General features: G+C 44.1%; 1 protein-coding gene across 1 annotated transcript in view; it reads right to left on the bottom strand.

Annotated features, from left to right (window-relative positions):
- Window positions 1-12,886, bottom strand: part of LOC111869823 — a 621,461-nt gene that overhangs the window by 36,857 nt on the left and 571,718 nt on the right. The window contains exons 20-21 of the mRNA XM_033753563.1: window positions 7,752-7,903; window positions 1,768-1,999 (exon numbers count right to left, since the gene is read on the bottom strand). Of these exons, the coding sequence (XP_033609454.1) occupies window positions 1,768-1,999; window positions 7,752-7,903 (384 nt within the window). The remainder of the gene's footprint in view (window positions 1-1,767; window positions 2,000-7,751; window positions 7,904-12,886) is intronic.

Consider the following 12,886-nt stretch of genomic DNA (forward strand, 5'->3'; position numbering starts at 1 on the left):
AGCGGCTTAGCGGACACGAACAAACATTTCTGCATCACGACTGAGGAATCTTCATGGAACATATACCGGAGGTCCCTTCCCACATAATTTCATATGTGGAACACAAGTGTGAATGACCAAAGACGTAAAGAAAAGAACGAGAGGAATAACGATGATGATGATGGTACTCAATACGTTGTAAACAATTTCAAAGCTAACGCACGAATCAGCCATGACTGAAATCACGATCCCGCTCCGCGATTCTCAACTGTTTCTTCTCAAGAGGCTTTTAACTTGTCAAAGCCGTATTTCAATCTGACAAGTCTCACCACTGTACGCTCCTGAATCAGTTTGGTGACGGACACACAAAGACGATACGAATACAATGGACTGCATACAGTGCTTAATCTTCGGTTTCACCTACTGCTTACTGGATGGACGCAATCTTCAGCTAAGTCCGTGAAGCAACATCATTTCTGGGAAACTAATAATCGTCAAGTTGGTAAAAAAAAAATTATCATATACGGAACTAGCACCACTAAGTTCGTAAGAACCCACCACTGGGTACTATCCTAAGCCAGATAAATCCAGTACATATCACACTGTATTCATTTAAAATCTGTTCTAGAAAACCGATATTAACGGCCGTGGGGATCCGTTGCGCTGACCACGTGACACCCTCTATCCGCAAAAGTTGGCACTGACTTCGCCGACAAGAGGCGGTTGCTCGGTCGGTATAGTTCGCTTGCGGACTACAAGCCACGGAGTTCTTTATCTGAATATTGCCTTCTCATCTACCCTGAAGTTTCCTAAGTTATCTATTCACTTAAGATGTATAAATAACATTCTGTATGCGTGTCTGATGCATGTTACATACTCTTTGAGCCATATTCTTAAACACCCTCAACTGATTTCTTGCCTCGGGGCGGGAGAACAAGTTTCATATACATACAAACCAAGAGTGCCAATTACAGTTCTGTATACTTTAAACTACGGTTTTTTGGTAGAAAATGGGAAGAGAAAGATTCTGAAATGAATGGTAGAAAGCATGTTCTTAATTCCTTCACTGATCCTAATTAGATTTGTAGTCATTCTCAAATACAAACACAAGAATTTCTAGACTCAGAAGGTCGGACAACTAAATAGCTAACTAAATTATTCCAGTACATATTTCCATTGGCACAGTGATTTCAATGGACGATCACAGTGGCCGCGCGGTTTAAGGCATGAACCGTCTTAGCCCGCTCGAACATTAGGATCGTGGGTTCGAATCCCACAAGAAGCATGGATGTCTGTGTGCGTTTGTTCTGTGTTTGTGTTGTTGTGTGTGTAGGTAGCGGCCTTGCGAAGGGTTGATACCCCGTCCAAGGTTCACATGGGCTGTAGAGCCATAGACAGGCAAACAGACAGACAGTGATTTCAATGCCTATAAATGTTAGAGTACAAGAAACTTGCTGAGAATGTTAAAAAATATTGTTCTAATAAACAGATTATTTGGGAGAAAAAGTAACTTGTGGACATGCCTATATCAGCAAACCCCAGCAAGAAAATTAAAATATCCAAAGTAAAAGTCAGCAGCCCCTGAACCGATAAAAAGGCGTGTATGTAAAAATCAGAAGGGGGTAGTGTGTCACACAAATAAGAACGGAAAACGGAGATTCGAAACAGCAAGTCTCAAGCGGGATTCGACCCAAGAACAGCACGTCCCGAAACAATGTACCCTTTAAAACAAGTAGATCAGCTACGGAGAAATTTAATTTCAATTTTTCCAAGAATATTTCAACTTACCTGACACAAGACGTCATCATTGTCGCTGTCCTGCTTTTCCGACAGGACCTTGGCAACATCTCTGACAGATGTGGCGACATCAGCAGATACCGTGCCTCCTTGCAACGCCGAGTCCAACATCCGTAACGTGTTCTGATCAGATCTAAGGGCGCCCTGCAGTTCGGAGAGGTGTACCTCGAACTGTTGCCAAGCCTGCGACACCCTCTGCAGGCTCCCCAGCTGCTGCGACACGCTGTGGAACAGACAGAAACGTTCAGAATTTGCAGCCAAATCTAGCGCCAGGACCACCATCCAATCAGACACTGTAAAACGGTTCTGAAAACTGACCACATGATACATGTAGCATCTAAGGTTCTCACAGCGGTGGTTATGAAGTCGTGTAACGTCGTGTAGTCCGTTGAAAGTCGACCGACGTTTCGAAGGAACATGTCGCCTCCATCGTCATGGTCTAAGACTAAGCGAAGCAAGAAACCTGCACGAAGCAGCCAGCAAGTAAAATTTCAACGGACCAACCGGCGTCTTATCCCAATTCGTCTTAGTGCCTGTTTATTTCTGGAGTCACATTTTGCGACTCGCACTTTTCTTCTCATTTAAATGATTCCTTAACTACGCTTTCTCAGGTGGATATTTCAGTGCCGAATAATAGGATGAGTGTGGAAGACTTGTATTCAAACGGGTACCGGGTTCTAATCTCGGTCAAACTGTCAGATATTCTATCTGAAGCACTATGTGAAGTTTCCTACTCTCTCGAAATGAAAGTCGGGTGTTTAGAAGCGCTTAACAGAATGGTTATTGTCACCTAAAGCCAGGAGAGTATATTGAAATTGTCTACAGCCACTTCCAACTCACATACTCCTTGTCATTTATTATTTCCCAATTTAATTCGGCTTTCAACCCCTGTAGTTGAAATACAGTTGATAAATAATGCATCAATCAGTCGATCAATGAAAAAAGACATTAATAGGTAAAAGGAATATATTTTTATATATTTTATCTGTTATCGTACTTTTTATCTTATTTTAATTGTAATACCAGCTTGAGGCAAAAATTTGTTATTATATAATACGAGGTATTGCACTGGTATGGATCCATATCGGTAATTCAATAACTGTACGTATTCCTATATATAATTTTTTTTCTTTAAATTCGAATAGTGGGGGGTGGAGTCCAGTTGGATCCACTCGGCACGGTGGCCACTGATTGGCCTATTGTACCTGCCCCGGGTGATTATGATGATGGATAATTCGGTGGAATAAAGATTGGCAGGGGAAACCAAAGTACTAAGAGAAAACTTACCCCAGCGCCATTTTGTCCACCACAAATCCCACTTGACCAGACCCGGGATTGAACCCGGGCCGTCGCGGTGGGAAGCCAGCGACTAACCGCTTGAGCTATGGCGTGGCCTACTTCCTACATATAAATATATAACTGCCTGATGGTCTTATACAACCTAAACATGTAGCAGGAATAAAAAGATTACTGTAAAACACTAAAAGCAGGAATATTTGTTGTGTGATGGTTAACTAACTCCTATATAAATACAATGTTGTTTTACTGAATTGTGTTTCCAGATAGCATGTACCCTGAGAATAATAGATGGCACACACAGAATGTGTTGCTACAATAGCTGCATTGTCGGTCAGTCTAATTGGCCCAACAATACTGGTAAATCCGAACAGTGGAATTAACAACGTATATGGAAACTGGCTACAACATTCGGCAATGAAATCTGTGGCCACGAAAACACACAATACGATATTCCGTAATGTTTACATATAATAATAAAAATGCTTAACGCAGTGTGATATTTTAAGTGTTTATTCTTCAAAGTACAATTTGTCTTCCTGATCTTGAAGTCATAGAAGCAATTAGTAGTGAAACCCGTGTTTAACGTGCATATAGGAGGCCATGGTCATGCGAGAGCAAACAGTGGGTATTTCTGAGGCGTGACGCGACAATGCTTCCAACCATCGTAATCAAAATCACCGACAGTCAGAGCAATTAAGTCATGGGGGTACTTGAGAACTCTCCTCCGCTTTCTCCTACCCTGCCGGCCCAAGGTAAATAAACCACTCCAGCCTGCCCCTCTCCCGGTCAGCCACTATTAGGACCGGGAAAGTTATTGCGATCCACATCAATAAAAACATTTCCAGGGCTAGCAATCACCGATGCCTGTTGGCTGTCTGTAATACATCCCAATCGTTGCAATGACGTGTCACGTGACGGACGCTGCGAGTTTTACCAGCATGATAACATTCTACAGATGGTCATTACTCCTACGCCTAAGCATCATGTCATAGGGTCTCGAATTCATACCTCGGCCCACAAACTGGTAGTTTGAGATGATTCGTGGTTCCCTCCGTCCCACCAGTCAAATTCTAGTTCATGCTGAAATATGTTATTACAAGGTATTTCCGGGGCACTATCAAGTCACCGTTCACACTCATAGTACATACATACTCTGATGTAGGCCGCGACATTGCTCAAGCGGTTAGTCGCTAGCTTCCCACCGCGACGGCCCGGGTTCGATCCCGGCTCTGATCAAGTGGGATTTGTGGTGGACAAAGTGGCGCTGGGGCAGGTTTTCTCCAAGTACTTCGGTTTCCCCTGCCAATCTTCATTCACCAATTGCTCCACAATCACCCTCACCTATCATCTTGGGCTGGTACAACAAGCCAGAATTGGGCGCAGTACAAGGGACTTAGTCCCACTCCAATAGCAATAAAAAAAGTAATACTATGACGTTACTTACTTACTTACTTAATCCGTTCCTCTTATACCCTACGGTGTCGAGGTTGTTTTTTTTCATTTTGATCATTTTTACAGACGGTAGGACTTCTTGAAGTCCTGTGCAGTTATCACTTCGCTCTCAGTGCAGTTAACATAGCACTGAATGTTCCTTAAGAAAACTGCGCTGTCAAATTCGCGGCTGTGATTGTTTTCATATAAATCTGTTATGGAGGGAGGGGAGTAATTTTGCAAATGCTTCCTCCGGCATATATCGCGGAGCAAGACTGGGCAGTTGGAAGCCCACGTACCAGAAAAGAATAAGAAGACAAGAGTACAGAGAAAACTAATTACTTTCATCGAAGTAGAGGTGAAATCAGTAAACGTGAGAAGAAGGGTCACAGGTGTCCGGTTATGCTGAGCTGCCCACTCGTCTTCCAAACGAAGACTGGATTTAGTACGGCGTACATAGCTACGGTGGCATCAAATGCATATCATAAGTTTAATGGCTGCGTTCCTTATTTACAGGGCTAACTACAAAGTAAGCCGGTCACGGTAGCCGAACGGTCTAAGGCATGTACTGTCTTCGATCGCTTGGAAGCCGTGATCGTGGGTTCGAATTCCACTCGGGGCATGGATGTTTAGTTTGTGTGTGTGCGTTTTTCTGTGTTTGTGTACAGGTAGAGGCCTTGCGACGAGCTGATCACCCGCCCAAGGAGTCCTATCGAATGTGTAAGATCTAGAAAAACCGAAGTGAACGGAGAAGTTCATGGAGGTAGGCCTAGGCACACTGGGGCTGTAGTGCCAGGGAAAAAAAAACTACAAAGAAAAATTATAAGAACGGTGATTTCTACGCCGCACAGAAGAGTATGAGGCTCCACACTTTTGTTCCTTTCGCGTTCATATACCGATGGCAAGACTTCCTGAACTCTTCCGTATGTCTGTGACCCTCCTGATTTTGTTTTATTCTTGTAAAAATTAACTCCATGGAACTAAGCTCTTTTTGAGAAACCGCCAGTTGCACAGCTACTCAAGAATTTACCAACATTTTATGGAACCCGACGGTTCATTAACGTGTACAAAAGAGCCCCCTGCTTCGTATTAGGAAGGCTCCCGGTTCAAATCTCGGTTCAGAGGCTGGCTATCTTGACTGAGGTTTCCTGCCTTTTCTTCAATTCCTCCAGAAAATTCTGGGATAGTATCTCAGTTGACGCTGATCATTCTGAGCCCTTATTTATTTGGATGATTATAGATGACCATGAAATTTATTTCTAATTAATTCTCGGTAATTTTAAATTCAAAAGTCTTATGTTTCGATATTACTGGAAATGTATTGTGATCGATAATATCGTATTTCATCGTCTGGGACGTGCAATACGGTGTTTATGTTGAAAATTTCTAGATTCTGGCAGAAACAAGAAGTCCGGAGTTATGACATTTACGATCAGTCATAAATTTAGCTCGGGTACAGGGAACCGGACGCGCCTAAAAGGACAGGTCAGAGCTTGTTACAATTGCCTGTGAATGAGGGCCAGTATGATTGGGTTGCCTCGTTCAAGCTTCCCACCGAAGATGGGTTGAAATGTATATGTCAACACCATCTTTCGAATTCCCGGCGTGGGGGTGCAAGCCATTCCACAAAAGGGAGACTTTCACAATATTCCGAACTGAACGGACGTGACCCTTGCACGCTCCGAGACATAGCTTGCCGATAGTGTAACGATGTAACTTAAAGCTAAGAATACATTAATTTAACAGTGTGGTGAATTAGCAAGTGAATAAACGTCAATTGGCTCAACTCTCAGAAAAACGCTTTCTTCGGCATCGCTACCCTGAGACTCATGCGAACCGACCCAGCTAGTTTCCCGTACCTATACCGATCTTCCTTAGTTTGATCTGTGAGGACAACTTCCAGTAGCCATCACACACTGTCCTAAGGTAGAAACAGGTGTAGCAGGGATAGCGCCATTCCTACTGCGCCGATACAAGCAAAGGCGGGTTCGAAAAGAGCGGTGTTACAGTTTACACCACGACCGATTCTTTGAACATTTTTACAATTCTTTATTCATTAACCGACCCTATCATTCGACCAACAAAGGGTTTGCGTGAGCTACTGACAACGTCGATAAGGAAATATTTGGTCGAGTGGATGGGCCAGCTTAGGCAAAAAAAAATTGATGGTGATCATGGCATGTTTATAAGTCCCAATGCTGACTCTTGGTGCTGCTACGCCTAGTTCCCCAGCGTCAAGCTTCAGTGACAGTTTACTGATCAGATTAATCGCTTAAGCGTATATTATCAGAACTATTTACGAGGGGCACGCAGTAGCGTAGTTGCTTGAAGCACCACGCTACAAGACGGAAGGTCGCGGGTTCGATTTCGTATGAGGTCACTGAGTTTTTCAATTAACCTAATCCTTCCAGCCGGACTATGACCTTTGGATCGACTCAGCATCCAACAGAAATGAGTACCAGGAATCTTCCTGGGTGTAAAGGGCGGCCGGCGCATAGGGGCGACAACCTCACCGCCATCTGTGAGCCGACTGTCAAGAAAATGTGACAGCCTCGACGTCTCACAACCCTGTCTTAAGAGATCTCCTGTTTCTTATTCTCTCTTAGATCGCACGACAGGAGAGTTCTGGTCACCCCTATTGGTGCAGTGTAGCAGTAAGTTAGCTAGCGCCATCTACACAACCCTGCTCAAGACATCTTCCTGTCCTCAGACACGAGGCAGAGCAGCATCGGACCTGTCGGCGATAGCAGTGGAAGCAGCAGCCCCGAAAGTCAATATTGACGCAAGTAATGAAGTCTGGTGAACATACGCCATGGCCACTGCCATGCCAATGCACATCCCCGTTTACTGCCGAAGGCATTTCTGTAGTGCCCCCCCCCCTCAGCCCATGTCAGCCGGACACTCGCTTTCATTATTACGATCCTCTGCTCTCTTTTCTGTTTCCTCACACTGTTGCACCATCACGATCACCACCATCTTGTGCAAATAATTTATCACTTGCCCTCTCCTCGACGGCCATACAGGAAGCATCTTAGTTGTCTGGACAGGGAGGTTTACAGATGAGGGATGAAGGCGCAACGAGAAGGGAGGCAAGAATATATACACCATTTCGGACTGATCAAGAGTTTTAGGCTTACAAAGAAATGTAATATGCATTTTTCATACACTGGAATATCTATACCGGTGCATGTAAATGAATTCAGAGTTCGAGGAGGTACATATCATGAAATGAAGGCGGTACTTACGTTTGAAACGTTTCATCCCACACCCGGTAGAGTTCAGCCACGTCGTCCTTAAGGACGGCTGCAGGATGGCCGGTATCGGTGAGAAAGCGATGGACGGCAACATTCACTTGTAGAAGCTGCGTCTTACGGTCGCGAAGAGAGGCCAGTTCTATCTGAAACACGTCAATAAAGCAAGCTGATAGCGCCGTACATTGAGGCACGTTAGATTATCTCAGCTCCCCACCTTAAAGTGTAGGGATCGGCAATTACGGCCCTTATAGCACACAGCATGTGACTGGATTAAACCATGATAACAATTGTCTAAATTCACAAGGTCCTCAGGAATACTTCCACATCGCAATGTGCTACACGAGGTTTTACATCATCGGATGAAGCGTTCTGCTTAGATTTGTGGTTTCTGACACAATTTCGACGTTTCAGGAATGTAGATGTAAGCACAACGAAATTCATAGAGCAGGATCTTTCTTGAAAAAAAATTGCCACGAAATTCCTTGTTTTCATGGAACAATATTTTTTTTCCCGAAGATAATGAAAGGCTTTCGAATAAATATACTATTACGAATAATGCTAAAATGTGCTAATTTAATTTTTATTTATATCTCTCCAGGGAGCACGCGATAACGTTGTTGGTTGAGGCACTATGCTACAAGCCGGAAGGTCGCGGGTTCGAGTTCCGAGGTGGATTCTTCAATTCATCTAATGCTTCCAGCCGCACTATGGCCCTGGGGGGTCGACCCAGCCTCTAACAGATATCAGTTACCAGGAATCTTCCTGGGGAGTAAATGGCGGCCGGCGCGTAAGGCTAACAACCTTACCGCCATCTGTGAGCCGACTGTCGATAGGGATACTTTACCTTACCTTTGTAACTCTCCACAATGAACCCTATTTTACATGGAGCTAAAACCTAAACCTACTAACTTCTAGAGTAGAACACACTGCAAAATATCTCTACATGATACAGACATCCCTTTAAGCTTTAACATTTATTTGGATTTCAAACAAAAAGAATGGGAAAGTGTAGACCGGACTCAGGACAGATACCAGTGGCGGACTCTTGTGGACAAGCAATGAACTACAGCGGTTCCACAGAATGCTGGAATTTCTTTTACTATCTGAGCAACTACTATCTTCTCAAGAAGGATTCTGATCCATGTAGTTAGTTTCTACACGCTGAATACTGAAGATAAACTGATAGCTGACTGTTTATTTGATATCCGTAGTGCGATCAGCTTCGCCTAGCAATCAGTGAGATGACAAATTACAAAGAACGCAATTGGAAAACATTTCCTCTCTACTTAGGAATGACCTCGTATATTTCATAAATGTGCTTCGTAAAATTCTATTGGTTTACATGAAACAAGTAACTATTTAACGCCGATCACAGTGGCCGCGCAGTCTAAGGCATGGGTTCGAATCCCACTTCAAGCACGGATACCTGTGTGCGTTTATTTTGTGTTTGTGTTGTTCTATGTGTAGGCAGCGGCTTTGCGACGGGCTGATCCCCAGTCTATGGAATCTTACCGACTGTGTATAGGATCACGAGACTGAAAAAGCGACCAAGGTCCAACAGAGGGCTGTAGAGACAGACGCAGACGTACCTATTTAACAGGAATTCATGCAAGGTTCATGTATACAAGAGTTCTCATCTTGAGCTCAACTGTTTGGCCGCTACAGACATTCCGTAAGGAAGGCAATATGAGGAGTAACCGCTGGAGCAAGAAGCCAGGCTAGTTTATCATATGTGTATCTTGTTGACCTCTTCTGCGCAAGGAGACCATTTCTAAGCGTATTTCTCCCCACTGACTGACCATATCGAAGCACCTTTCCCCTCCCCCAGTGTTTCCATGAATGTCTCGTGTTTTTACTGCCGAAACGTTTCGTCCATGCAGTTCCTGCGGGAATTTGCAAGACCACTCTACTGCCAAGTCTGAGTGTACAAGTGTCATGCTAACAAACACCGGGGTATCAGCCTGCGGCCCCCCCACCTCTCAATGTCCACCACATGTCGTCACATGATTTTAATGTGTTCTGTGCACAAAGTAAACTGGATCCGTCCATTTATTTTCAAAAACTCTATAGATTTTTATTACATTTGTTGTTGAAAACGAAAAAGAACCTCACTGTATGAAAACTAAGACATGGCTTAAAAACAAATCTCACTAAGATGAATTTCTATGAGAAACATTTTTTCAATATACCGCTAACAAACAAAAAAGCTACAGTAATTCTTTGCCAATTGCGAATTTTAAATATCCCTGGCACTCCACCTGCATCCGGCTTTGCAAACGGCACATTTTATGCATAAACGGACTTTAATTTACGTATAGATGTATAAATCTGTGTCTTATGTACCAACAGCTATACATTTGCTGGAGGGCCGTACACTAAAGGCTAGTTTAATCCAATCCACATCCTCGCACCATATTCAGGTAGGGGTATTTTTTATATTATCCTCCCATCTGCGCCTGGATCTCCCAAGTGGTCGCTCCCTTGTTTTTTTTTTCCCGAACACAAATGTTGTATCTTTTTTGACCAATGTTAAACAGCATTCGCGGTTCTCCTAACAGCGGATTTCCTCAAGGCGTCGGTTTGCCGGCTTGCGAAGTTACTCCCGTGGTTAGCTGCCTCCGTAGTCCAGAGGTAACGTTCCCACCTCATGACTCGTGGTACGCGGGTTCAAATACCCGGCGGAGGTCGTCGAATTTTTAAGGGCAGAAAAATTCAGGGAACAAGTCCTCCGGGAGGGACTTTAAGCTGTGTGTCCCGTGTCGTAACTTTACGGCACGTAAAAGAACCTCATATCCCCAAAGGGGATCACTGAACCAAATTTCAGGACGTTTCCCGCCCAACAATAGTCTCTAAGGCCTCTGATAGATGGGGGAATCATTATAGACACCGCTAAGCAAGTGGCCGAACTCGCTTGCTCGGCGGGACTGATGGTACGCACCATTTATCGGTAGGGTATAGAGACTGGTAGAATATCATAGAGGGAAGCACAATAGATCAAACTGGTTAAAAAAAAATACTCCCGCGGTTGGTGAGGGATTTCAGTACTGACCGCGTGCAGCGTGATTAGCTCTGCCACAGTATATATATATTTAAAATAAATGAACATAACATTATTTGCATATAAATGCAACGGCAAGAACAAAATCATAAAATATACGTACCCCCCCTTGATTACACCTTCTCACTCGTGACAGAGTTTGAGGGAAATGTGTGTTTAAATAAGGGATTCCGGTACTTAACGTTTCCTGCACTGGGTTTGGTTATGAACGTTAATACATGCATTTATCCCCGTAACAGGCTACAGTTATAATACAAGCAATGTTTCGGAATCTATGCTACTTAGGGAAGAGATAATGTCTCCTGGATTGTAACGCCGTGTGGTTAGCAAAGAGCCAGACATTTCGGAGTAACATATCGCTTTTATCTTCAGGGTAGAAGAGTAAACCAAGCAAAAAATAGAGAGAGGGAGAGAGAAGTAGGCGGCAAGCCTTCATGTTCTCCGTGAGAGTTCATTCATTTGTTTCTTTCTTTGGAAATCTAAAATTTTCTATGACGATGCCCGCAAACGGACCGCAGTACATGAAAAAATGGCAGGGCAGTGTCAGTTCCAGACAGGAGGATCTAAACCTGAAGAAATCTGGGAACCGCGGACATAGCAATTAATTTCAATAACTGATCAAAAGCGTATGTAGTGACCCTTCTATATGGCATGAGTCAGGTGTGATAATGCGCCACTGAAACACTGACGTGGTTGATTTGTAATCCGTGGAACGGGAATTAGTCTACCGGTACTACGAAGTTAACAAGCACTACTAGAATCCTCATGTTCGTGCATTTCCTTAGTCATTCATGTAATATAACACAGATCTTTCCTATGCCTAGAGTTAAGGCAGAAGTATACATCACGACATTCATAAATACGTAATTTTGCACACTCCTCATACAGCCCATAAATATTTGGCCCACATATCTTCTTTGCGCTAAGTAAAATTCGTAATCAGTCACTAAATGCAATAAAAGGTCGTCCCTTTCCTTGCGTGCACAAGTATTACAAATTCGATATACTTTATTTTACTCCCAGAGGACGCTAATGTCAAACGGGAAGTAACTCCGTGGCATGTAGTCCGCAAGCGAACTATACCGACCGCCGCTTGTCGGCGAAGTTAGTGTCAACTTTTGCGGACAGAGGGTGTCACGTGGTCAGCGCAACGGATCCCCACGGCCGTTAAACTCGGGTCTCTAGACCGGACAGGAAGTAACAGGTCCATGACATATACATTCTCTCACGCGGTCTGTGACTCACAACATGTGTTCTGTCATGAACAAAACAAGGGAATCGAAATTCTCACGGTTTACCACAACCAACTCTGTGGGGAAAGATGTTTACTGAACGATTAGAACTAAATGGTCGATGAAGAAATTCCTTAATCTTGCAGGCCATTAACGTGTTCACAAATCCACGATATTTTCAGACACTTCCTTTTACTGGCACTCAATCTACGACCTTTTTCGCATACATTGTACACTTCCTGCAAGTTAATGACAGACCCTGTAACCTTAGTTCACGATCGGCCGTTGTAATATCTCTTGAACTACACATCGACCCTGCAATACTTGCATGCTCTAACAGTTGGGCTGGTACTGCTGCATGGGAATACGGGCTACGTTATCCTAGCAGTCGTCAACCAGACGCTCAAGTGTTTTGACAATTGTTAACACCTATGGCACACGTGAATGCAGGTCCCCCAGCCAATGAAGTCGCCACTGCAGCTGAGGAACGAGAGTCGAGGAGAAGCTCACGCGACATGGCATGAGAACCGGGCCTAGCCCAACCAAGGGTCATCGAGGTACTTCATGACGATCAACCGTATCCATACCACTACTCGTGGAGCGGCCATCTGTTGCCAGACAATCGTCCTCTATAGATGCAGCTTTGCGAACTGATACATCAACGCTCTGTGGACAGATGACGCATGCTTTACGAGCGCACGGTATGTTCAACGTCCACAAGAGTCACATCTGGACTCCGGATAATCCTCAGACTATGCGAGAACGTGTGTGTCAAGTTCGCTTCGGCTGGAATCGGCTGGGACACTGTCGTGAGATCCTGCCTACTGACACGCTCA

This window comes from Cryptotermes secundus, unplaced genomic scaffold, assembly GCF_002891405.2.
Source record: "Cryptotermes secundus unplaced genomic scaffold, Csec_1.0 scaffold245, whole genome shotgun sequence".
NCBI classification, from domain to species: Eukaryota; Metazoa; Arthropoda; class Insecta; order Blattodea; family Kalotermitidae; genus Cryptotermes; species Cryptotermes secundus.